General features: G+C 38.0%; 3 protein-coding genes across 3 annotated transcripts; all 3 read right to left on the reverse strand.

Annotated features, from left to right (window-relative positions):
• Window positions 1-928: 928 nt before the first annotated feature.
• On the reverse strand, window positions 929-5,905 carry LOC150083742 (glutathione S-transferase 1-like). Its single transcript, XM_090378592.1, has 5 exons — window positions 5,765-5,905; window positions 5,143-5,201; window positions 4,874-5,012; window positions 3,764-3,931; window positions 929-1,096 (listed from the first exon to the last, which is right to left on the reverse strand). The coding sequence occupies exons 1-5, from the start codon at window positions 5,903-5,905 to the stop codon at window positions 929-931; spliced, it is 675 nt and encodes a 224-aa protein (XP_090234718.1).
• A 1,888-nt stretch (window positions 5,906-7,793) lies between these two features.
• Window positions 7,794-11,342, reverse strand: LOC150083743 (glutathione S-transferase 1-like). Its single transcript, XM_090378188.1, has 5 exons — window positions 11,202-11,342; window positions 10,674-10,732; window positions 10,279-10,417; window positions 8,724-8,891; window positions 7,794-8,156 (listed from the first exon to the last, which is right to left on the reverse strand). The coding sequence occupies exons 1-5, from the start codon at window positions 11,340-11,342 to the stop codon at window positions 7,995-7,997; spliced, it is 669 nt and encodes a 222-aa protein (XP_090234314.1). The 3' UTR covers window positions 7,794-7,994.
• A 5,170-nt stretch (window positions 11,343-16,512) lies between these two features.
• Window positions 16,513-23,994, reverse strand: LOC150083744 (glutathione S-transferase 1-like). The gene is made up of 5 exons (XM_090378189.1): window positions 23,782-23,994; window positions 21,956-22,014; window positions 19,847-19,988; window positions 17,799-17,966; window positions 16,513-16,842 (listed from the first exon to the last, which is right to left on the reverse strand). The coding sequence occupies exons 1-5, from the start codon at window positions 23,920-23,922 to the stop codon at window positions 16,693-16,695; spliced, it is 660 nt and encodes a 219-aa protein (XP_090234315.1). The 5' UTR covers window positions 23,923-23,994; the 3' UTR covers window positions 16,513-16,692.
• Window positions 23,995-25,047: the final 1,053 nt, after the last annotated feature.

Consider the following 25,047-nt stretch of genomic DNA (forward strand, 5'->3'; position numbering starts at 1 on the left):
ATTTCTACCTTCTACCATTTGAACTCCCCGTAGAACTAAATATCATAATGAGTGCTTGCCTTTTTATTTTGAAAGGAAAAAATATTTTTGTGCACCGTTTGGATGTGCAAGTGGATTGAAGGAACGTTAGAAAATCCCTTCCGACACGACTTTCTTACTTTAATTATATTCGTGATTTTATCCCGAGAAATGCCTTAACGTTTAAAAAAAATCGCTTTTGCATTCACATCGATATTTTTCAGTTTCAACGGTTTTCTAGCAACAACGGTCATCACACGCAGCGAACGTTTGAGCAAACGAAGCGAGCCACATCATAAACAAGAGCGCCGGTTTAAGAATACGCACGCAATTCCCACCACTCTGCAGAAATGCCACTCGTAAAACCTCATTTAATTGAACAACCCTCGTACAAATTAAACTTTTCTTCGAAAGAAATAGGACAGATTACGTATGGGGCTGGCGTATCCACTAGTAGATTACGACTACCCTTACAGTGCTCAGAATAGTTTTCATTTGCTTTTTGCGAAAATATTTCTACTCTGTATTTTGTTTCATCTCACAGTCACAATAGTTATAACATTGCACACAGTACTTCATAGATGGGGGAACCCCTGGTGACATCAGACAACTAACACAGTACTTTATAACAAAAATGCGAAGTCCATATAGTTATGGAAATGACAGTAAGCTGTCGCTTGAGGTGTGTGTGTGTGTGTGTGTGTGTGTGTGTGTGTGTGTGTGTGTGTGTGTGTGTGTGTGTGTGTGTGTGTGTGTGTGTGTGTGTGTGTGTGTGTGTGAATAACAGTAACAAAGCACAACACTTGAAAGGCGATTTATTGAACAACTTGGCCATCCTTCCGGTAGCCGTGAGGTAGACTTTGCAAAATTCCAAGTTTCATTAAAGGGGAACTACATTCGACACTCGGGTTTACTCACTCGAAGAATTCGATTGTTTCTTCTGCCTCAAATCTTTCATGTAATCTCGAAAGGCTTTTGCAGGTGGCGCATATAGTTCTTCGTAGTACGGGAGTTCCTTTCTCAAACTTTTTAACCACGCCTGAATCTTTGGATATGGACTGAAGTCGAACTGAGCCACCTGGAATAAAAGGGATTAATAGCAGTAGTCTCTGTGAATATTACAATCATTACTATATTTATCGTGAAATATCATTCTTTGGATTAAAAGGTGTGTGGGTGTGTGTGTCTAGTTGTAAAAACGGTAAAGATCGCTGATGTACAACATAAGAGTAAGAAGAGAACCAACTGCACTCCACCATTTATTCAGAAGTTAGAACACGGATCGCCATCTAGAACACACGTAATTATGCTAAATAATTACGCGCGTTAATAATCAGGCCATTGGAAAGGGCAAGTAACAGAACGATAACCGAAGGCAGCAAATTTCTATGAACAAGCCATAAATACTAATGGTAGAATCAAGGGACAGTACAGATAAATTGGAGCAAAGTTAAACGTTGGCTGGTTTGGGGTTTTACTGCGAATTGTCAGTTGAAGCCGTAATGAGCCAGCAAAAGTTTAAGAACAACTGGAGAAAATGACGTTTGGAGAATTCCTGGGATTCGTTCGTGTTATTCCATGGATCCCAGCCAACTAAAAGAAAAGCTCTCTAAGCTCTTCTGTCCTAAACTCAAAGCATCCATTGTCGTGTTGGGTAAGTGTTCACAATGTAGCGAGCAATCCATTTACCAAGTAAATATCAATAATAAGATCATCAGTGCAAGCGTTAGACATTACAGTTGATCAACGTTAGATCGCGATATAGCGGAACTACCAGGGTGTCAAAGTAATGAAAATCTTTGGATAAAAGTCCGGCCCAATGGTTTCAGGAAAAAAATCTAAAAGCCCAAATGCCTTACAATTTTCAAAATCAAGTTTCGATGAACAATTCCAATCATGACAGTAGAGCAGACGTTGACGATTAAAAAGCAGGATGGTATAAAACAAAAACTGTTAAGTAGATAACCAAATATTATTCTAAAGTGAATGTACATAAGCATAAATTGCAAATAAATAGTTTTTGATTTATAAGCCAGTACTAATTATACGGTAAATAGGTGTAGTTAGGTTAGGTCTGTTAAGCACCAAACTAAGAAGGCTCTGAGGCATCGGTGTATTAGGTCTGTATGTATTCTTTGGTCTGGCCGGACCCCAGCTTCTGGTAAAAAAAAAAAAAAACTATTTAACTGTCACCTGAGACAGTTGTACAGTTTTTTTTTTTTTTTTTTTGTTTCCTGGGACTGATTAAAGGAAAAATTGCGCACGTCATTGATAGGATTCCAACTCACCCAGGCGCCGCTAGAACCTAAGCACACTTCACACCTCATCATCATCATCGTTGGTCTGCGCGGTAGCACAGTGGTATCGTCACCGTCCTCCCCACACCGGGTGGAAAAGGCCCGGGTTTGAATCCCGTTGATGACCCGAGGAAGTTTAATGAGGTTTTTTCACTCCGTGGCTGAGTTAGTCGGTCTCAGGTGTAGATGGCATTGTTTTTTCTTCCCAGAAATTCGGGTTTTTCGTCCAAAAAATCAACCAGGGAACACACGCAATTTACAGACATAAGACACACGGCAGATGAATTTAATTTTTCGGGTCGCCTAAAAATAATAGTTTGGTTGTTGTTTTTTTTTTCATCATTATCATTAGTAATTCAGTCTTGTGACTGGCGAGTTCCTCCGATAACTGTCGCCATCTTTGTCTCTCCTGCGCCGCTTGTTTTAGTTCCTCAATATATGAGCACCAAAAATGTACAACGATGAGATCCTTGAGTTAACATATAGATTTCTAGAGGTTCGCCAAACTTAGTTCCATGCAGGACAGTGAGAAAGGGCCCGCTGATCGACGAATGACTCCAAATGAGGATATCCTTTAGATGGAACTACCAGCCAGATCAGGACCTTAGCCCAATTGTTCATTTATAAAATGGTTTAGAATAACAAACTGGGGTATTTGACCAATTCCCACAAAACATCACAGGCGAGAATCCGCCTTTGCTGAACGGATTTATTCACCAGCGATTCTTCATTTCCGTTTATTCATTCTGTTCGCCCTCGTTGGTAAAATCACCGGGTTAAAAAGACCTCAGTTCGAGTCTCGTCGATGACCAGAGAAATTTTTATGGGCCTTTTCACGGTATGGCTGAGTTAGTTGGTCTCAGGCGAGGGGGGAGTATGGTCCCCCCCCGAAACTCGGGTTTTCCGTCAAGTGCACAGAAAATACCACAGAACGTGCAAATTTACATACATATTATATATGGCAAAATATGGCTTAAGTTGCTGATGCGACTAAAAGCCTTGAACAACAGCCCAACCAACCAATCCTCTCGCTTGTGGATGGTTTGTAGGCCTTTGAAATTCGCTTTCACCTTCTTTCGCAACAAACTGTAAAAAAGGGTACGGTTTGTCGGTCCGCTTTTACAGCAGACTGTCCTCAAATAATTTTGTAAAATTGAATATTCTCAGACTTCACTGATTTTTGGAACTTTCATCACATTTTTAGTGCTCAGAACTGTCACGCTAATCGCTGATTTTCTTGATAAATTGCATGATTTGCGCTGTGTAAGTAGTAGATGGAATCGAATTGTGTTGTGTACTCGGAATTGAAATGCCAGGACGCCTATAATATGAAATACTCGTTTCGGCGACACTGTTCGCAAAAAAAGTGCTTTTGAAATGTTATTGGTGAAAAAGATTTAATTTTGCGCACAAATAGAATTGAAAACAATCGAGGAGAATGGTCTTACCTCAATGGGTATTATTAAGCAAGCCGAAATAGAAAGATCGGCGAGGGTCACGTGATCCCCGGCTGCAAAATTACTTCTTCCGAGAAATCCTTCCAATAGCGCCAGCGCGTCTCTGAACCCCTGGACTTTGTCGCCGTCCACCGGTTCACCTCGTAATAAGGGGCGATACTGAAAAAGATCGGTTTCAACAGATTAACGGGATGCGAGGACCTTTCTAAACACTGCTGGTAGACTCCCCGCAGGATCGAGAAAGCATTCTAAATAACATTCATAAAAGGCTGTGCCAAGGGCGCTCAAAGGAGTACAAAGTAGAAGGTGGTGCGATTTCATCCCCTCCAGATATGATTGTCCAAATATAATCGATTTTGAATTTTCTGGAATTTTTTGTTCTGAGAAATATAATCGAGGGCTTTTAAAATGATGCAATTACGGGTGCATCCGTTAAAAATAAACATCCGAGGCATAGAATTATCGGTCCCATGGTGACGCCACAAGAGATACGAACTTCGGTGTATTTCTTTCTTTTCGTTTTTTTCTTAAGGTTGAGAGGCTTCAATTTGTAGCTTCACCCACCTTAAAACTGACGTACTCCTATAATCGCCTTTGAGCCAAACATTCCTAAAAGAATCTGTTAATAATCTGTCTATCCAACAATGATTACTTAAATTTTAAATTTTAATTCGAATGAAATGAATTTAAACAAACATTCCGTTTTCGGAACACACTATTTTAAACACAATTAGATGGGATGACCTTCAGCCGACACCTAGGTAGCGTCATAGTGTTTATGGCACTTCGACCATCTGTAATTCGAGTTTAAGTTTAGTTCGAATCCTGTCCTTAAGCCACTGTACGTAATCAACTGCGAGCGCTCTTTCTCGTAATTTTATTCTTCCTGGACGAACGTACCATTGAATTTGGACTTAGTCCGAGGAAAATGCAAAAGACCTTTAATTTAGACCCCTAAACGCCTTCCCTTCGTAATGCACGTATTGGTGCACGTACTGAACCTAAAAAAAAGAGATCGTTACTGCATTAATACCAAGACAACTGAATGTACCAATTCGATTCCACGCAGTTCCAATGAAAGAAAACTTAAAACGCACTTACCGCTGCAATTTGAGATTCGGTGAGTGTTCCAATGCCAAAGTACAACATGAGATCAACGAGAGCCCTCTTCTGAGGATCCTTCGGATAGAGGTCGCTGTCTGGCGCGTACTTGTTCACGAGGTAAGCCATAATAGCTCGGCTGTTCAAAAAGGACCAATTATTTAATGTCACAACATTTTCTTCGGTTAAAAGAAGATTCAAAATTTATGAAGGCGTTTAAAAATAATAAAAATAAGAAACAAATGGAAGTGTGGGATTCGTTGATTTACCTTTCGTAGAGAAAGAAGCCATCGTCATCGATTGTAGGAATGGTGTGCATCGGATTCATCTGCGAGTGAAAATAAAAATGGAAAGAAAACATTTTAGGCACGCTAATTTATAATATACGAATTATTATTAATTTTTTAGTATTGTTAATTACTTTATAATAATTTATAATTTGCAAAAATAGTACCTCGTTGAAAATCTGAACAATTTTCAATTTAAATATTTGTTATTTGTTTTTTTTTAACGATAAATATGTTTTGAATAATGTTATTCAAAAATATTTGAAATAATACTTTTAAATTTCAATATTTTAAAAATGAATTTTAAGAGATATAAAAATATTAGTTAAGACACTCTTTTACCCTCGTGGGCAGCGCAGTGGAAAATGCTCGGGTTCGAATCACGTCAGCAATTTTTACGATTTTTTTTTGCAACGTGGCCCAGTTAGTCGGTCTCGGGTACGGAGTGCATGGATTTATTCCCTCCAGAAATTTGGGGGTTTTTTGTTCCAAGTAAATATGCAAATTGAGCGCAGAACACGCGCAATTTACAGATACAATATTAATAAAATAAAATAAGTTAGAAAAAAATGAAGGAAAAGGGAATGAGCGCAAAGCAACTCACTTTGAGAAATTCTGGCTTCAAGTACTCTTTCTGAAAAAGGTCCAGCAGTTTGATTTCCAAATCGATTCCGAGGTGTTTCGCAGCTAATTCAACAGCCAGACAAGGAGGACTCCCCACCATTTTGTACAGCGTGATAGGCATGGCTGGTTTCGCTCAGTGCAGGCGGCAAAAGAACTTTCCTCGGTTACAAAGAAGCGGGTGTAGAAGAGAGGTGGAACAAGCGCTTCTTGAAGGAATGTGCGAGTCGTTCTTTTTCTGGTGAACTACACCCGGAAAAAAAGCCAAGTTGGGAAACACAGCAGCGGTTCAACTGCGAACGAAGGACATCGCGTGATCACAAATACAGACAATGTACAGGGTATTAGTAATCTACTCGCGGGTGTTTCTTAACGTACTGATATCGCGCCGTTATCAAAGTTAAAATTCTAACCAAATCGACACATTTCTTTCATTGCGTTGGTATTTTGTAACACACTCTCGGTCGGAGTTGCGCCCGTGAAGAGGCTTTGCACTTGAACGTCGATGTCCTTGCACATCGCCCGGACTCGATTTTCGTTTTCACATCACGACGGAGTTAGTCAGCCTTGGGTGCAAGTTGTGTGGCTTTTTCTCCCGAAAACTCCGATTTTCTACACTCAAAAACAAATCCGATCAAAAGCACGCAGTTTACGTACAAAATATCACGACTCCTCCTGGCCTTAGCTGCATTTATCAAAAAACAGCTTGTCCTATGCACAGAGTGTGCTGTAGCAGAATTTTGTACCTGTAGTAGCACCATGACACTTTCGTTCGGTGTTGCGCCAGCTGCCGTTGAACTACGGTGTTGCAATTTTACTGCGTTGACACAAACAGACGGAATTCTAATGTGGGTCGCTATTATGAGGCCCCGTTGAAAGTCGCTAAGCTCAAACCTTGACCAGTCTTCTCTGTTTTTGGTCTATCTGCTTATTGCTAGTGTGAATTCAATTGTTTTTTCATGAACTCCTGACACGTAGATAGCCTACCGGTATGGTTCATTATTCTTAAATCCCAGGAGTGTCCTTAATATTAGTACTCGGAAGAATCTTCTCACAGAAACGCAGACATTCTTAATCCTATTTACACTCCCGCTTAAAAGGTTGGAATTATATCATATGAAGTCAGCTTTCGTTCTTTTATTTATTTTTGAAATTATCTATGACAATGAAGGTTAATATAAAAAACGACACTCTACAAAGCATTTTAAGATTCTTTTATTAACCATCGGAAAATTTACAGCAAAAAAAGAAACTATTAAAATGGTTAATATTAACAACTGATTTTCATCAAAATATCCTCCACGAAATTTTATGAAGGTGGACAGGCTTCATCGTCTTGATGATCCCGTGAAAGCGCTAAGTCCAGCGATTGGGAGCGATTACACCATAATTTTCAATACCTCCTCCTCAAGAGGAGGTACGGTATTGAAAATTATGGTATTGTCCACAGAGTTCCAGTCTAGAGGATATCACATTATGTTAAAATATTACAGTGTGTTTTTTGTAGCCCTTAAAAAAATTTCTTCAATTCCGACGACGTCATCCACTCCAGAAAAGCAGAAGCAACTCAACCCCAAATCATGGTGGAACCAGCACCGTGCTTGATTGCAGGCAGTAAACAACGTGGCACCATTTTTTCTTCAGTTGATCGCTTCTCATTAACTTCTGGATCCAAAAGTTTTAAATTTAGATTCATCCGTCCACAGTACCTTTTTAACACTCTTCAAGTGTCCAATGTTGATCGCTCTTAGTCCAAGCAGACCGTTTCTTTCGATTTCCGTTTTAATAAAGGGTTTTCGGACCGCATTCAGGAGTTCTACAACTTTCTGGATGTTCTCGAATATTCTAGAAATTTCTTAAATATGATTTCAGTTTTTTTTTTTATTTTTATACATAATAGAAAATATATATAAAAATTAGTAAACCAGTTGGTCCTATTTTAATAAAAACTTTTAAAATTCAAAAAAAAAAAATGAAACGCGATTACAAACTTTTAGACGGGAGTATAGGTCTGTTGGTAACACTGTCTAAAGAGTATCCACATATTTAAGGCTCTGGTCACTTGGGTTTCAGACTGTAGCTGAATGTGATGTGAATATTGCTGTTATTAACAATATTTGCAAAGATTTAATGATCAACGTAATTAAGCCATGGGGCTGCCATTATGAAATTCCGATTTTGATGACTGTGCTCAGAAATAAGACAGGGCGTCATTAGTTTGAAGAGGAATCCTTTTCTTTCTTTAAATTATTCGCGTAATCTCGAATAGCTGTTGCTGTAGGTGCGTACACTTCGTCGTAGTACGGAAGTTGCTCTTTCAAGTTTTCCATCCAGGATTGCAGCTTCGGATACGGGCTCAAGTCGAAGTCGACCATCTGAAAGAAAATAAATTTTAGTATCAGCACCTCTTTGGAGTCATTCATTGAAATAGTTTTGACATTACGTTGGTTTCAATCAACAAAAACATATTTATCCATTTATAGCTAATAGAACAGCACGGTCACTTGTGGGGATTACTTAAAATTACTTGAAGGAATAGTTTAAGAATATTACGGTTTACTTAATAATATTTCATCACCGAAGAAACAGCTACATAGAATCAGACGTTCACCCAAAAATAACCAATATCCTGGGATGATTTGAATTAAAAACAGTACGGGAGGAAAGAGATTTGGTTTAGGAGGTAGCCAGACATGAAGTTCTCCAGACAGAGTTGACCCATGTGTCCGGTATAATTTATCGAACATTTGCTCGCGCAGATAGAAAGTCATAATTACACTTTACAAGACAAGAGAAGACAATCGCTGTTGATTTACTGTTAACCTACTGTGCTGTGGAATGTACTTTACAACAGGGAAAAAAAGGGGACATATTTTGAGGTTTTGGTCCGATATTGCGCATTGGTACAGGATGACATATTCGTGAATAAACCCTGGTCTTACCTCAGTAGTTACTATAAGGTTTGCGAGAATTGAGAGGTCGGCAAGTGTCACGTGGTCACCAGCGACATATTTGCTCCTTCCAAGAAATCCGTCCAGGAGTGTCAGAGCATCTCTGACCATCTGCATTTTGTCCTCCGGTACTGCTTTGCCTTCGAATATGTTACGAAACTAAAAAAAAAACATGGAAATACGATTCAAATTATGATAAGCATAAAACAATACAGTCTAATAAAAGTAAAATGCAATATCTTTATTTAAACCATTTAATACAAAATTAAGTCTAGGCGAAAACCTCCAGCTATGATGATATACAAAGTCATTGTACACTTCGGGCAAAGCCTCTTTCGGTACACAGGTCTGAGCGAACTGGGCTCGCTACTTAGTGCAATCTCATATTGTGGAGGCACTTCACCACACGTTGCCTCGTTATTGCACTTCTATAAATAAAATATCACCGCTGCTGCTCCGATGGAGTACACCTCTTTATTTAAAGTGTACGCCATTACTCAACTCCGAAACCTCTAAAAGTTGCCAAAGAATCGCCCAAGAAGTTGAGGACGACGTATTAGTGGGCATAATATAGCTAGAGCATTGCACCAGTACAGTTCCATGGGCCAATTTCAACCACAAGCCCTTCAAACACGAGAATAATGCAGAAGATGGGTTTATTGGTGTCGCTCTAGAAGGAACTGGCCTCTGGAGGAGTGGAAAGAAATTATCTGAAAACATTTGCAGCATCGCAGCCGGTGCTGGCAGTCTCATGATTTTGACTCGCCCTTCGCGTTATGCTGTTTAGGAGTGGATGGTGGAACTTTTCAGGAGGAGTGATTCACATAAAAAATAAGTCTCGGTCTCTTATTGTATTAAAATTAAAAATACTAGAGTTGAAAAATTAAATCTTCGAAGAGATTGGGTATATATTTCAGAGAATCGTCGTTCTTTGATTTTCAATGAGCTTTAAAAACAATTGGATGGTTAATTTTTTGTTGATAGGAAAAGCATGAATGTTTGGGATTTCTTTTTCTACTTTTTTTTTTTTTTAGATTAAATTTTAATGAGTTGATTTTAATAGTGGGTCTGATTTCTTTGACAGAATGACAACGGAGTAGACAAGGAGACCTGTGTGTCAACTATGTTTCTGACAGTTGAAGTAATCGCCGTTTCCTATTTTTATGTAGTAAAAAGGTACATTGAGTCTACGTTGCCCAGTAAACCTTCAATAACAATAACATTGAGTCTACCACCGGAAGACAGAGAGGGATTCTTTTCTACTTTCAATGGATCCAGAACAGACTCGATCAACAGAAACATTTCGACAAAGATCCCTGTGTGCGACAGCAGTTCTAAGTGTCATACCTGAACCCAGTAAAGCTGTTTTGCTTTACTGGATTCAGGTATGAATTTCCAATGATCATGGTCCATACCATGATCATGACTTTATATCCGAGTTCTGTATTGCCCTTGCTGTCTTTTTCAGATGGTTTGTCATCTCCACTCGACCCAGTCATTCTGTTCCATCCACATAAATAAAATAAATCTTTCCAATTCCACTTACCGCTGCACCTTGAGCTTTGTCTATCGTTCCAATATCAAAGTACAGCATGCGATCCACAATCGCTCTCTTCTGCAGATCCTTAGGGTAGAGGGAGCTGTCAGGCACGTATTTGTTTGCCAGATAAGTCATAATAGCTCGGCTGTTAAAAGAAAGAGAAGTGTATGAGGTGGGAGAGTCACAGGGTTATTATTTACAGTTTGTTAACTACGGAAGTAAAATATTGACAGGATAGAAGAAAAGGAAGTAAAAATGCTGATTTGATTATCGTAATTTACAGGTTTATTGATACGACTGTTTGTAGGAAGTTTGGTGAGGACGGATGAAAGATACACACTCACACATTTGTTTCAGAAAAAAGGTGTGTGGTCGAAGTATTAGGAAGATAAAATGCCTACCTCTCCCACAGATAGAAACCATTGTCATCGATGGTCGGGACAGTGTGCTGGGGATTCATCTAAAAATGGAACGGAAAAAGTCAAAACATAAATGAACCATCGCATAAAACAACTCTCAGTTGTGGAATATAAACAAAAAACTGATTTTATTTAATTACTTTGATTTATTAATATCGCTTTATTTGATTTTAGTTAAGCAATTTGATTTATGAATATGATTTAATTTATCTACGTTATAACTATTGATTTAATTAAATTAGTTTGGTTCAGTTTAATTAGCTTGATTTATTAACGCGATTCATCTTTCCTGAAGTTTGTTTATCTGACTTATTCCAACAAACAGCAAACCGATCGAAGATTGCAAGAGATTGCAGACTCAATATACTGCCGCCTCACAGCCTTAGTTGCTTTTGCTCTTAACATACACACACACACACACACACACACACATGCATCTAACCTAACTTAACAAACTAACAGAGGTTTCATGTAAAATTCAAAGAAACTTAGACAGATTGAGCAACTTACTTTGAGAAATTCTGGTCTCAAGTGGTCTTTTTTAAAAAGATCCAGCTCTTTAATCTCCAGATCAATTCGAAGGTGTTTTGCCGCTAATGCAACAGCAAGGCAGGGAGGACTGCCCTCCATTTTGTACAAAATCACCGGCATGGCTTCTTTCTTTCGCTACACTCACAAAAATGGCTTTTCGTGGTTGGGACTACAGGTGTGTGTGTGCATGAGATGTGCGACTAGCGTGTCTGATAAGTACGTGTTTTTCCTTTTTGTCATTATAGATTTTGGCAAAAAGCCAGACAGCGAAAGATAGCCACGGATTGACTGAGAGTGCAAAGCATGACGCAAAAGAACTGTGGCGATGTTACTTTAAAAGCCTTAATGGATTTGTGACATCTAAGATTAGCTACGCTTATTTTGGATACAGAAGTCAACCTCGTATCCTTTGGCATAATGAAAAATTCCGTTCCAATAAAAAAAGTTATTCTGTTCAATGTTTATTAAAGAGAGGAGTGCCACAAGGCTCTTCTCTTGGTCTAATAACCTATTTAGAACTTCGTGTATGCGGATGCACCTACAACAACGGATCACGTTAGCAGCGGTTAGTTTGTTGTGGAACCATGTCTCATTCTGATGTCATTTTCCATCGTTCGTGATGTGTGGTACGTTCCATATGGTACAAGGGAACCTGAAGCTTTCGAATAATAAAATAAAATAAACCACCTAATTACCTCCCTCCTCACGTGGATATCTATCCAGTTGACCTTTGAATTTCCCGAAGCTGTCAGTCTCAACCCATGGAGGAAGCTTATTCCAGGAATCAACAACTTGCTGGCTAAAAGAAAACTTCCTGCAATCCAGTGTAAACCCACCCCCCGACGTACTTTGAATTTAGTTGTGGAATTCTTTATAACGCGAAAATTTCATTGTCCTTCACTTTCCTTCCTCTCAGGTCCTTATACATCTCAGTCAGGTCCCTTGTTATGTTAAAAGTGCCATGTTAAATGTCTTCACAACAAGTGGAGAATAAACAGAGCATTGTCGTGCAAGAGGAACCAGAAGCCTTTCTCTCCAAATTACAGCCTCACCGGGGAAATGAGCTTTAGTAGTCTTTGAAGCACCTATACGTACAGCGCAGCATTGACTCTCTGCCCTTCAGGTACAAATTGCTTGTGAATCAACAAAAAGTCGACACCCTGTTTGTCGAAAAACATGATGAGCATCGTCTTGATCCTGAACTTCTGCAAACAAAACCTTTTCGGGCCTTGGTGATGATTTTGAAGTCCACTGCATGATCTAACGCTTCGTCTCTGGGTCGTACTGAAGCACCCAACACTCATTCCAGTGACAATACGGTCGAGGAAATTAGGACTGTCTTGACAAGTCTGGATAAAGTCTTCGCGTGATGATATTCTTCGATGATTCTGCTCATCTGTGAAGCAAAAAATTTGCACAGACCTTCCTGTTCCCTAAATCTCCACGCAAAATATGATGAATTCCTTATTCATATCCAACTCATCATCCATCATTCTGAGGATCAAACCACGATTCCTTGTCACAATTTCCCGAAATTTGCATCTCTGTCCTCATTTCGAGGGATTGAACTACTAACGCAAAAGCGTCTAACGAGATGATGTTCAGTTTAGAGTTACATTTTGCTTTGTGTCCTTAGTTTCCTGAAACTCTATCCTTTGAGGGCACTTTTCACCCATGGAAAGAAGAAATCTGCTGGTTCTTCTAAAAGTTTCTGAAAATAAACTTTTTTGGGTCATGGCGGACATCCTCACGTTCCTCTTTGAACCGCTTGTACTTTTCAAGCACACTGGAATGACTTATCGTTTCATCACCATAAACAGTTTTAACTTTGGTTAAGCGGTTAATTAAAACCAATAATCAAATCACTCATTTGATTATTTGTTTTAATTATCCAATTAATAAAACTCAAGTAGCGAAGTTTTCATTGACCAAAGTCAAGTATGGTTATTAACCATACTTGACTTTGGTCAAGTAGTCAAAATGCTGGCGTTTAAGATGTGATAGAAGTATGCGATCCCTAGAGGCATACGTTGTGGGTTTATTAAGATGCTATTTGACTTCTCTGGATGTATTGCATATGATTATATGTAATCATATCCACCAACATCTGGGATGTGATCCGATGGAGAAGTCCCCCTCGTGCGCTGAGAGCAATGCCTCAGCTCTGGTCGACTCGTGGGAGACTGTACATGTCTGAGAGATTTCTGTGGGCAGAAATCTCTCAGACGAGGATACAGTCACTTGACATGGATCTGAACAAGTTCGCCTGTGACAAGCAGTACAAGAGAAGGATCCTAATGCAAGCGTGATCTGCTCCCTGTCCAATAGTGCACAGTGGAAAACTCTGTTGGTGCCAGTCTACCTGTGAACCACTTATCCTCTTATCTATGTAGATGTATAGAGAACTGGATCACATGCTATCTGATCATGGATTTTTATTTTATTGATTTATTATTGCTATTTCGTCATTAGCATTACATATTGTGTTACTCAATACCATTATTTTGTATATTTATATCCATGTGAGACCCCTGGCAGCATGCCATGATGGATATATTGTATGGTATTTTAAGTACAATAAAGATTAATTATCTATAGAAACTAAAGGTAATTAAGGCTGAATTTAGAATTTACACCCAGGTTATTTAGGATATGAGGAGTCAGCATGTATCCGTAAATGGAATGTATTCTATAGTTGTTGTTCCTGTGAAATTAGGATGGTATTAAAAACAGTGCAATTTCCCACCTGAGGCCTATTAATTGGGCCATCATATGAAGAAAAAGAAAACGTTCCTCCCATTCCGACGGGGTTCAAATCCCATGACTTTTCCCCGTGTACTATGACAGAGATTCGCAACTATAAAGCAATGTTTTGGAGGTGTGTCCCATCATCCTTATTCAAGGCATGTTAAATATAAAAGCCCATAAAGGTTCCTCCCCGTAGAGATGGAATTTTCGGGGCTTTTCTACGGTGGATGAACAGAGTTCGTAACCACACTCTAAAATGTATGTCATCAAAATGTATTCTGAGCCTTATGTAAGTAACGTATGTATTATAACAATTCAACTATATTTTCTTCATTTATTTGCCCTCTTTGCAATCACTGATGAAGTAGCAGGAACATATCACGAAATACCTGAAAGTAGTTTGATTAATAAAAGAAAAAGTTATACGTACTGATACCATTAAAGATTTACTTTTTAAAGCAAATAAATGTACGAGATAGCAACTCTACTTTGTATGAGCTAACATCTGGCGACTTGTTAATTGATCTGATACAAGTATCTCATAAACGTAGTTGAAAACTTATTGGGCAACTTACCTTTCCCATAAAATAAAGCCTTTGCCCTTGATTTGTCTGCGTGGGCAGCACAGTGGAATCGACACGGTCCTTCCCACACCGGGTTCGAATCCCGTCGATGACTAAGGAATTTTTATGAGCCCTTCTCATAACGTGGCCAAGTTAATCGGTCTCAGGCGAGAGTAGTCTGGTTTTTTTCTTCCAGAAACTTGTTTTTTGTTCAACAAACAGAAAATCGACCTCAGAACACACGCAATTTACAGACAATATACGGAGCAACATGGCTTTAATCGCTTATGCTCCTAAAAACCCCCACTACACAGTAATTACTTCGCTCAAGTCCATTGCCAACCCTTGTAATAAACGTAATTATTTCATTCACGCATTCTCAGTTTAATTAAAATGGAAATTATCGTGTTTATAATTAAGTTTCCTTTCCCATTGTGTTTAAAGCAAATACTTGGCTTGGTGACAAACTTCCGCATTGAATCTACTCTACTGGCAAATTAATTAATTCGGGTTTGTGTATTGGAGTAAGGGTACACGAGAACGAATTGTAAGTGTACGAATATTTCGCGTAATAAATAATACTTAAAAATAAACCGCGTGGTTTACTAGAGTTTTCTTTTTCTTTTATGATTAAATACCAACATATTCATTTTTAAATTTATCATTGACATTTTAATTAAATGATTAAAATATCACAACTGTTTTAGTTCAGCTAAAGCTTGAAGTACCGTTAAATTTTCGTTAAATTTCTTATAAGGTGAAAGGAATTAAACTATTTAAAAATATGCCCTAAGGAAGAAAGAAGTGAAACGAAGAACTTCTTTTCTTCCTTTGGACATGTTTTTAAAGTTTAATTTCGATTCACCTTTCAACCTGTATATGAATCCACTTCCTTAATTTACGCATTTAGAGGTGATTACTGCAATTTCCGTAGCCGAGTGGTCAGGAGTGGGAGTGCAGTAGCACACGCTCTTTGAGTAGACCGGGGTTCAAGCCCCTGACTGCTGAATACGGTCGATCTGCCAACCCGCACTGGACCAGCGTGGCAGATTATGGTCCATTTCCCTCAGCATGAATTGTTGAGGCTTCCATCCTGCAGTGGGTTGATAATGGCTGCAATTTTCTTACCGCAATTATAAGTTTTTGCTAAAAACATTAATTTAATAAGGATTAAAATAGTTATCATTTATTGAATTCATTAAGTTTATTTTAACAGCAATAACAGTTACTACATCTAGAATCCGCTGTTGTAATTTCATACCCTGAAATCACAGTGGTTCGGTTCCTCCGTTTGTGTCACCATGAGGCCATACCAGAAATGACAAAAATCACAGTGATTCTGTGACCAAATAGAAACTGTCCTTAGTCTGCTGTATTTGTAAATTAATTTGATAGAATTCTTTAATTTATCAATAATATTTACTATTATCGTTAATTTGGTAATAAATACATACAGTAAGCTCTCGATTATCCGGGTCTTTTCCATCCGGTGTAAATTCGGGTGGAAAAGACCTGAGTTCGAGTCTCATCGATGATGCGAAGAATTTTTATGGGTCTTTTTCACAATGTGGCTGACTTAGTCAGTCTCAGGCGAGGGTTGCTGGTTTTTCCTCCAGAAACTCGGGTTTTTCGTCCAGCAAACGGAAATTCGACCTCAGAACACACGCAATTTGTAGACAATATACGTGGAGCAAGATGGCCTTCGTCGCTGATGCTCCTAAAACCATATTACAACAAAAACAACAACAGACCTCAATAATGCGCAAAGTCTGAAAGATAAATTGGAGTTTCATAGGAGCGAAATGATTTCTCTTCCCATGCGTTGATTGGTCATTGGAAAATGTCGCTACAGCAATCTGACCTTGTACTATATTACGTTAAAAACTTTTATGTCAATTTTATAATGTATTACAAAATTCATTTAAATTCATTCGTTATTTCAGTGTGCATTTTAAAACTATGTGTTGAAAAAAACAATAAAAGGCTATAAATTTTTATTCCAGGTATCAAACAGCTGTATCCACGTGTATTAATAATAAAAGACCAAAATATGAAATAAATTTTACTGAATATTTGGCAAAGCTGCTAGTTTCGTACGACGCTAATATTCACTAACAAGTGGAGAAACACTGGACACGATGATGTATCATCTTGAGAATTCAACCTTTCAGCTTTTGCACATTATCAATGAAATCCCGCAGTGCTTGCACGTGTTTTTCGTAAAGTTCTTTACAGTAAGGAAGTTCAGCCCTTATGTTCTTCAACCACGCATCTACTCTACGATAGGGACTGAGGTCGAAGTCTGAAACCTGAAAGAAAGTAATTTCCATTAATTAACATCGCCAGCAAAAACAACTTCAATTTTAAAGTAATATATAACTTCAGTGCCTTAGAACTCATAAACTAACAGTGTTCTGGACCTCTGCTGATCCGAATAACTGCTCCGAGATGGTGTGGCATGGAGTGAAAGATGTTGAAAAGTGATACGAGGGATGCTGGACCATTAACGTAACAAAATCAGTTCCTGAAGCCCAAACCTCCATGGTTTTAATTAAGCGGCCAGGTAGTGTTGATATTTACAGTCTTACTTCTGGGGTGGAAGACTGGGTGTAGTTTTCTTCGTGGTTTTTCAATCTGATCATTACTCATATGAGGGTTTTTCAGACGCATAATATATGTTATGGCTGTAAATTTCGAGTTCCGATCGATTTGCCTATTTGCTGGATGAACAGGCAAATCGACTACAGAACACAGACCATGATAACCTCCCTGAGATCGGCTAACTCAGCCACGTTGTGAAAAGGACTCAAAAAATTCCACGCTTCATTGACGGGATTCGAACTCGGGTCTTTTCCACATGCTCTAAACGCGAGGACTCATATGAAGATTCAAAATGCATTCCATATTCTTCATATACCAATATTTAAAATGAATTTTTAACCAATAACAAACCTCTGTTTCTTATTAGCCTTCTAATGAAGAAGGAAATCCCTATAACATTGATAATATCAATAAATTCGTGCCACTTTATTCTGAATAATTAGTTTCACACCAGGATTTGCATATTACACAGGTTGATTGCTTTACCTTGAAGACTATGGTGGTCTTCAAGGTAAACCAATCGTTCTAGCAGTTAACAAGTAGGAAACAGGTTCTATTAAGTAATTTAATTTAAGAATAAAAGATCATGAAATATATGAACAGTCTGCATACATTTAAGTTTCTGAAGCTAATATTCACCCGAACGGCTCTTTGACGTTCTTACCTCAGTTATTATTAGGCCACCGAGGAGGGAAAGGTCGGCAAGTGTCAACTGATCACCCGCTGCGTATTTGCTTTTTTCAAGTATTTCGTCGAAGAGTTTGAGGGAATTTTTGTACTTCTCAACTTCAACCTCGGTAGCTGGTTTGAAAGAAAACAACTCCTCAGAATACTAAATATGAAAAGAGATTAACAAAATGATCGTAAAATCCATTTAATATTTGTGATAAGCGATGTATTAAGTTAACAGCGAAGTTTTTAATACGTCGCTATTAACTTAATATAATCTTTAATAATAAATAAAATCATTGAAGGGTATGAAGATCAAGTAGTCAAAATGTGCTCGTTCAAGATTATATGATCGGGAACGCGATCTGCCTTAGAAGCGTTGGTTGTATATTTACTAAGACGCTTTGACTTCTCTGGGTGTATTATCCTTTGATTTTTAGAAAAGAAATTCAATGACGAAGTGACTGCGTTAACTTTAGAATTTTCACTCAAGTAACTGAGGATACGGGATTCAGTACATACCTGTAAATGGAAGAGTGGACATTAGTATATTTGTTAGGCGGTTCCTGTGGCTTCCCACTAATCCGCGTTAAATACTCCGTGATGATGCATAACTTGTAAAACTAGTCTATGGTCGGTTTATCTACATTGAGGCATTAAATACCCATTTCTCTGTTAGGAAAACAAGAACGACACCACTGTCTGATGCCGACTAACTTGGCCACTGTGTAAAAAGAGCAATTGTTTCTCCCATTCCAACGAAATTCAAACCCAGGTGTTTTCACACGGTGTTGTAGAACAGAGTTAGAATAAACAACTAATAAAAATAAATAATAAACATATATTAATAACCATATAAATATAAAGAACAAATAAATAAAAATAATAAATATAAATAAAAAATATAATCGCATTAGAAAACAATCCTTGTCGAACGTCTGTTAGACAGTTGCTTATCCTACACAAGGAACAATATATTGAATGGAATAAAGCGACGTTTTGGCGATGTATTCATAATAATTGTAATGTATTCATAGTCACATAAACATATGTGGGCTTTTTATATAAAAAGCCCACATATGTTTATGTGAGGGCAACTGAGAATATAAAATCACATAAAAGTTTATCCAGTGTAGATGGGTTGTTGTAGGGTTTTAGGCGCATCAGCAACTTAAGGACATGTTGTGCCGTGATTATAAATCTTTAAATTGAGTGTTCTGTGGTCGATTTACTGTTTTCTTGACGAAAAACCCGAGTTTCCGGGAGGAAAAGCCATTCTGCACTCGGGTGAGACCGACTAACTCAGCCACGTTGTGAAAGCGACAAAAATTCCTGGCGCCATTGACGAGATTCGAACTGGGGTCTTCTCCAGCCGGTGTGGGAAGACAGCGATTCTACCAACTGTGCTACCCACGAGGGCGTAAAGACGGGATTGGAAACCGAGTGTTTTCTACGATCTCTTTCCATACAGAAATGTAAAGAGATCGTAACCATATGGCTATTCCCCGAGGACTAACACAAAACAAAATAAAAATAACACGGAAGCAGTTAAACAACCGACGATAACTATAATGCAGGGGATCTTTGCCTTTTTTGACGTTCCCCCTTTCAATTTTGCTCTGCCATCCCACTTCTCTTGTTCTAGTTTCAAAAACCACGCTGAAATGTATGGTGAGAAAATTAAATATTTTCAAAGCTGGATACTAAAATCAATATAAAAACGGTGACCAGGATCGACGATAAATATTCAAACTTAGACTTAAATCTGAGAAAAAGAGCCCTTTGAATTGGTTGTTCACTGTACAATTTCATTTATTTACAATTTCATTTATTATTTATTCATTAGTTTTTTTTTTTTTTTTGTGAAACTGTGATATACTGTAGCTATGTATAATACTTTCAAATTATATAGAAGAAAATAAACATAAAAAATCTTCATTTTTCGAGGCACTCACGTAGTTGAACCTCAAAATTAAGAAATATTATATGCATGTCAAATACTTTGCATTCTCGTATATGACATACATTTCAAATTTTACTTACCAAAGCTTCTATTTGGGTTTTGTACAAGGTTCCGATGTCGAAATAAAACATGCGATCGACAACCGCTCGCTTCTGGGGATCCTTAGGGTAGAGGTCACTCTCTGGTGCATATTTATTTACAAAGTAAGCCATAATAGCACGGCTAAACATAAAAGAAATCAACGTTAGTCCGGAATACACATGCACGCACAATTCACTCAAACGCATTCAGACAAACGTCTGAAAGCCAAAAATGTCTATTGAGCGCATGCGTGTATTAGTAATAGTAATAGAAGCATGTGATGTAAGAAAGCAAGCGTATGAGCTTATGTAGCATCAGCCAAAAAAAAGTTTCTCCAGTTCCTCCTTGAATTTATTTAACCTATCAACTTCCACAACGACAAATGGAAGTTTGTTCCAGCAATTAACCACCCGCTGGCTAAAGGCAAATTTCCACACATCTATTCTACAACTATCTTCCCTAAATTTAAATTTATGCCTCCTTAGGTTCGTAATCTGAACAAGCGGAAGAATCCCATCAGAATTCAACCCATTCAAGACCTTATACACCTCAATCAGATCACCTCGCAGGTGCCTACTCTCCAGGCGCTGCAACTTGCACAACTCAAGCCTCTCTCTTGGTAAGAGGATTCCTTCATTCCTCTCACCAATCTTGTTGCCCTTCTCTGTACACGCTCAAGCAAATCTACATCCTTCCTAAAATGAGGCCTCTAGACCTGTACGCATTACTCAAGGGGTGGCCTGACCATTGCCTTATACAGAAGGACAATCACTTCCTTTTCCCTGCTAGCAAAATTCCTGTATATCATTGACAAAACCCCATGACCTGCTCTGGCAGCCTGTCTGCATTGCTCAGAAAATTTCATATCTGACTGCACAATTACCCCCAGGTCTTTTTCATTTTTTACCACCCTAAGTGTAGTACCAAACAGTTGGTACGTTCCTCAGGGGTTACTTCTACCCATATGCAGTACTTTGCATTTGTCAAGGTTAAACTTCAGTAATGAACACTTATAAAAGTGTGTATGAAAAATTCAAAGATATCAGGACTGTTATTCAAAATAAAAATACATTTCCACCAACGTTACTGGTGTTCGAATACTTTTCAGAGAATGGTGTATATAAACCATGTTTATGAGCATTTAGTACAGAAAGAGCGTATTAAACACCTTGTATGTAAATATTACCACAGGGGCTCACAATCTGGTGAGTATGGGTTTGTTTGTTATTTGGTTTTTAGGAGCATTAGCAACTAAGGCCATATTGCTCCGGGATATGCGGTGGTCATTCCCTGACCTTTCCGCATCCTCCGTATTTGGTGGTGACGGGCTCGAACCCCGGTCTAATCAAGAAGCGTGTGCTACGCACTGCTGTTCCTTCCCACCTGGCTACGGAGGCGCCTGGTGAGTATGGGTCTTGCGAACCCAGGGTACTGAGATGGATATCATTATTCCTCTCTTTCTTGGTGATTCCTTTCTACGTCTGACTCTCTGGCCCATTTGTAGAGATACTGATCTTCACAGAGATACGAGGCGGAGTTGAACTAACGTTCTAGGAGCCGCCCCTTACAAAAAACACATGTCCACATGACTCTCTCGCTCAGGGTAACTCGGAAATTTTTTTTGGATGGTGCAGCATAAGCTTCAGGCTTCCTTGCATCATATGGCTAATAATAATAATAATAATAATAATAATAAGAAGAATAATACAAAGAGTAAGGCAAAGTGAGAAAATCCAAACTTTTGGTGACTCAATTTCGACAATCGTATATAAAAAATATTTTGTGAAAATGGAAAATCTTAAAAATCAAAGAAAAATTATTTTCCGAAAAATAGCTTTTCAAATACTGTATCCCAAGAGTAAATAATTTGTCCAATTAATCATTCATGAACATTAAACAGATTTTTTAAAGAAATAACGAAACAAGAGTGCCACACTGCGCCATCTGTTATGAAAGATTTAAACTACATTTCTCATTTTCCCAAAATGTTCCACGATTTGCTCGTTATATTCACAAATAGTGTATTAAAAGTTTATAGTTTTATAAATAAATATTCCGTTTTATTAAGCGTTTAAAGATGAAAAGTGTGTCTACTTAAAGCGACTTACCTTTCCCATAAAATGAAGCCGTTGTCATCGATCGTTGGGACCGTATGTTGTGAGTTTACCTAAAAATGGAAAAAAAAAATTCAATTAGGGTTTATTGTTTATTGCCGCGTGTGTGAATGCAATAAATATGTTTGCGTTCAGCAGCACTTCCATTTGAAGCACACCCCCTCCCCTTTATCGGTTGACCTTCAGTTGACACTGAACCAGCCACACCATAACGGTATGCAGTTGTAATTACTTCGTCCTTGTAGTGAACTAATTAAACGCAATTATGTCATTCATATCTCAGTTAATTAAAACGTAAATCAGCGTTTTGTTAATAATTAAGTTTCCTTTCCTACTCACGTGGTGTAATAGTTTCTCTTCTTTTAACATTTTTCCCGCTAATTTCATGTTTAAACGAAAATTTTTCAATTAAATTAATGGACATATATTTTAAATTAAAGGATTCAAATATTTATCATTCATAAAATTATTTATCAAATTCATTAACGCGGTGAAACTCGTGCAGCTTGCGATGAAGCGGTCCAAAATTTGGTAGGTGGTGTACCATAGAATAACGGACAAGTATAAGGGACATTTATAGGGGTTGTATAAAAATTCACAAAAAGGTCACATTACAGAAGTCGACAGAAGACTGCTTTTATCATCTCTTTTTACTGTTCAATATGAGCCAACAAATCTTACCCCAATTTAGATCTTTGGATTTTTCCCATTTTATTATAATATTATTGGTACTATCATATATATTATTTTTATTTTGTACTAGCCCGATGTAGCCAAATGATAATGCATTTTTGTTATAAGTTCCAAAAATTAAAAATAAAACACAATATTCGATGTTTATGGTGAAATTTGAGTATTTATGGATATCTGGATATTTTTAGATGCAAACTTATTTATTGCATATTTGCAATGACCTTCATTGCAAATTGGCGGTCAGTAGACCCAACAAAACTTCACTTATCATTATAATGATAACTCATCGAACATTGAAGGAAGTGACGTCAAGGAAGTGATATCCATTAAAATGGCGTTACACGTACCATAATGTATTTCACGCATCAGTACTGTGTAATGCCAATATGTGAATGAAAAATCGAAGGAAAGCCCTCGCTCAATCCAAGAAAGTAAATCAACAATTTTGCTACGTTTTTCAAACATTTATTATCGGTATGCGTTGCGCACATTGCATTGCTCATTGCGCCAACAAAATTAGCAAATCTTCAATCGAAAACAAAAAAAAAAGGGAAAAATTATTGCATCGAAAGGAATTCTTAAAACACAGTAATGCACTTGAAGCCTATTTAACTTTTGTATTTTACTTTTTTTTTAAAGCTTATATAGTCTTATCTTTTATATTTTAATATTTATATTAGATATTTGGGTCTTTAATTTATTTTTAACAGGTTTTAAAAGATATTCCCCGAACTGAATAAAAAATATCAGCATTGCGTAGAAGCTTAATTCGGCATATTCGAGCAGTGATGGCGCCTAAATGTGGACTGGACAGAGTCAATTCGGTTAATTTAATCAAATTGACACAAAGAAAAGTTGAAAGCAGAATTCGAATTTGTAAATATGAACGTATCTTCCCTTCCGTTGCAATTCGATTCATCCAAAGTCACGTGATTAATTGGTGGATCAGAGCGGTACCAGTTTTGTTTTGGTTTTTTTTTTTTGCTATTCCTAAGTGGCAAGGGAGGAGCGAGTGGACTGTTCGTTTACCACAGAGGGCCGGTTCTCGAATATCGTCGTAGGGCGGAGGCAGAATTTGTATTTTCGCTATTCATCATCGCATTTCAAACGTACGAATTAAAACTTACCTCGAGAAATTCCGGCTTCAGATGATCGTTGGCAAGAAAATCTAGTTCTTTGAATTCCAAGTCAATTCCGAGGTATTTTGCTGCCATCGTTACAGCGAGACACGGAGGACTGCCCATCGAGTTGTACATCAATATAGCCATGCTGAACTTTAATGACCAGCAAGAACAACGCACGGGTCAACACTTCTTCCACTGAGCTGCACGCAAAAAGCGGGGAAGCTAAACTGAACTTTGATATGAGTGAAATGATTTCTCTTCCCATTGGTCATGGCAAAATGCCAGGAACAATTTGTAGAGATGTTCAATAGCTGTTAAAATAGCTGGAACTGTCACAGTCAGACATGGACGGAAAAGTGTGTTTTTTTTTTTTGTATATATATACATATATATCACATAATATATATATATATCACAACTTGGATGTGAGACCAACTATTATTATCTCTCTATACATTAAAAAAGTTTTCCTGCTAGTGATATTTATTCGAGCCAATGGGAGAAGAGGGCGAGACAATTACGTCACTACAAATGCAATTAACTATTGACAACTGCCTCCAGAACGTTCATCAATCTCGTGCACGTGCATCACTGTCTAACATTTGATGTTCCTTTGTAACGTTTTTAGTATATTAATGAATAATCTATATTTGTACAAATAGTTTAGTAATTTGTAAATATTTTAAATATTTGTATAATTTGTAGTTTAGTTAAATGTTTTAGTCCTGCTCTTTCCGATGCAACAATATTCCTGATGCATTATGGAACCCGAAACAAAAGGCCTTTTCCTAAAGCTGAGGTCACACAGAGCCCTATGTACGCTATGAGTGGAAAAAATATTCCCTTTATGGACAACGTAAGGTACAAGGTACAAGGTATTCGTGTAATGATTGCGGCCTCCAGGGTTTCCCCTATATACCGCTGTATCTTCTGCAGTTTATTTATAGCCGGCAAGTGTGTGTAAATGTATGTGTGTATGTTTTAGTGTAGGTTCTGATGGGTGTTGTTTGCCGGCCCTGGAGGCAGGGGGGGAAGCCACCTGCGTCCAGACTCCCGTACCTTGCCACGAGGAGGCGCTCCAGGGGTTAGTAACCGCAAAGAGGGTTTCCAACCAGTGGTAAACCCGTGAAAGTTATGGGAAGGAGAAGTAGGACAAAGAAAGAAGAGAGATATTCTCTTAAGAAAGGAGCAGAAAACGGTAGGATGAATTAACAACTAAGAACAGAGAGGAAAGTTAGGTTTTCTCCGACTGGAAGAGGAGCCCAACCT

This window comes from Mastigoproctus giganteus, chromosome 7 (assembly GCF_048544385.1).
Source record: "Mastigoproctus giganteus isolate SK-2022 chromosome 7, ASM4854438v1, whole genome shotgun sequence".
Lineage (NCBI taxonomy): Eukaryota > Metazoa > Arthropoda > Arachnida > Uropygi > Thelyphonidae > Mastigoproctus > Mastigoproctus giganteus.

Bases quoted from the DNA above. Each gene is read 5' to 3' on its own strand.
- LOC150083742 (XM_090378592.1), bottom strand. From the start codon at position 5,905: ATGCCTATCACGCTGTACAAAATGGTGGGGAGTCCTCCTTGTCTGGCT. The intron at 5,202-5,764 runs GTGAGTTGCTTT...TTTCACTCGCAG, and splicing joins TGAAGCCAGAATTTCTCAAA to ATGAATCCGATGCACACCAT. The intron at 5,013-5,142 runs GTAAATCAACGA...CTTTTTGAACAG, and splicing joins GGCTTCTTTCTCTACGAAAG to CCGAGCTATTATGGCTTACC.
- LOC150083743 (XM_090378188.1), bottom strand. From the start codon at position 11,342: ATGCCGGTGATTTTGTACAAAATGGAGGGCAGTCCTCCCTGCCTTGCT. The intron at 10,733-11,201 runs GTAAGTTGCTCA...TTCCATTTTTAG, and splicing joins TGAGACCAGAATTTCTCAAA to ATGAATCCCCAGCACACTGT. The intron at 10,418-10,673 runs GTAGGCATTTTA...TTCTTTTAACAG, and splicing joins GGTTTCTATCTGTGGGAGAG to CCGAGCTATTATGACTTATC.
- LOC150083744 (XM_090378189.1), bottom strand. From the start codon at position 23,922: ATGGCTATATTGATGTACAACTCGATGGGCAGTCCTCCGTGTCTCGCT. The intron at 22,015-23,781 runs GTAAGTTTTAAT...TTCCATTTTTAG, and splicing joins TGAAGCCGGAATTTCTCGAG to GTAAACTCACAACATACGGT. The intron at 19,989-21,955 runs GTAAGTCGCTTT...TTTTATGTTTAG, and splicing joins GGCTTCATTTTATGGGAAAG to CCGTGCTATTATGGCTTACT.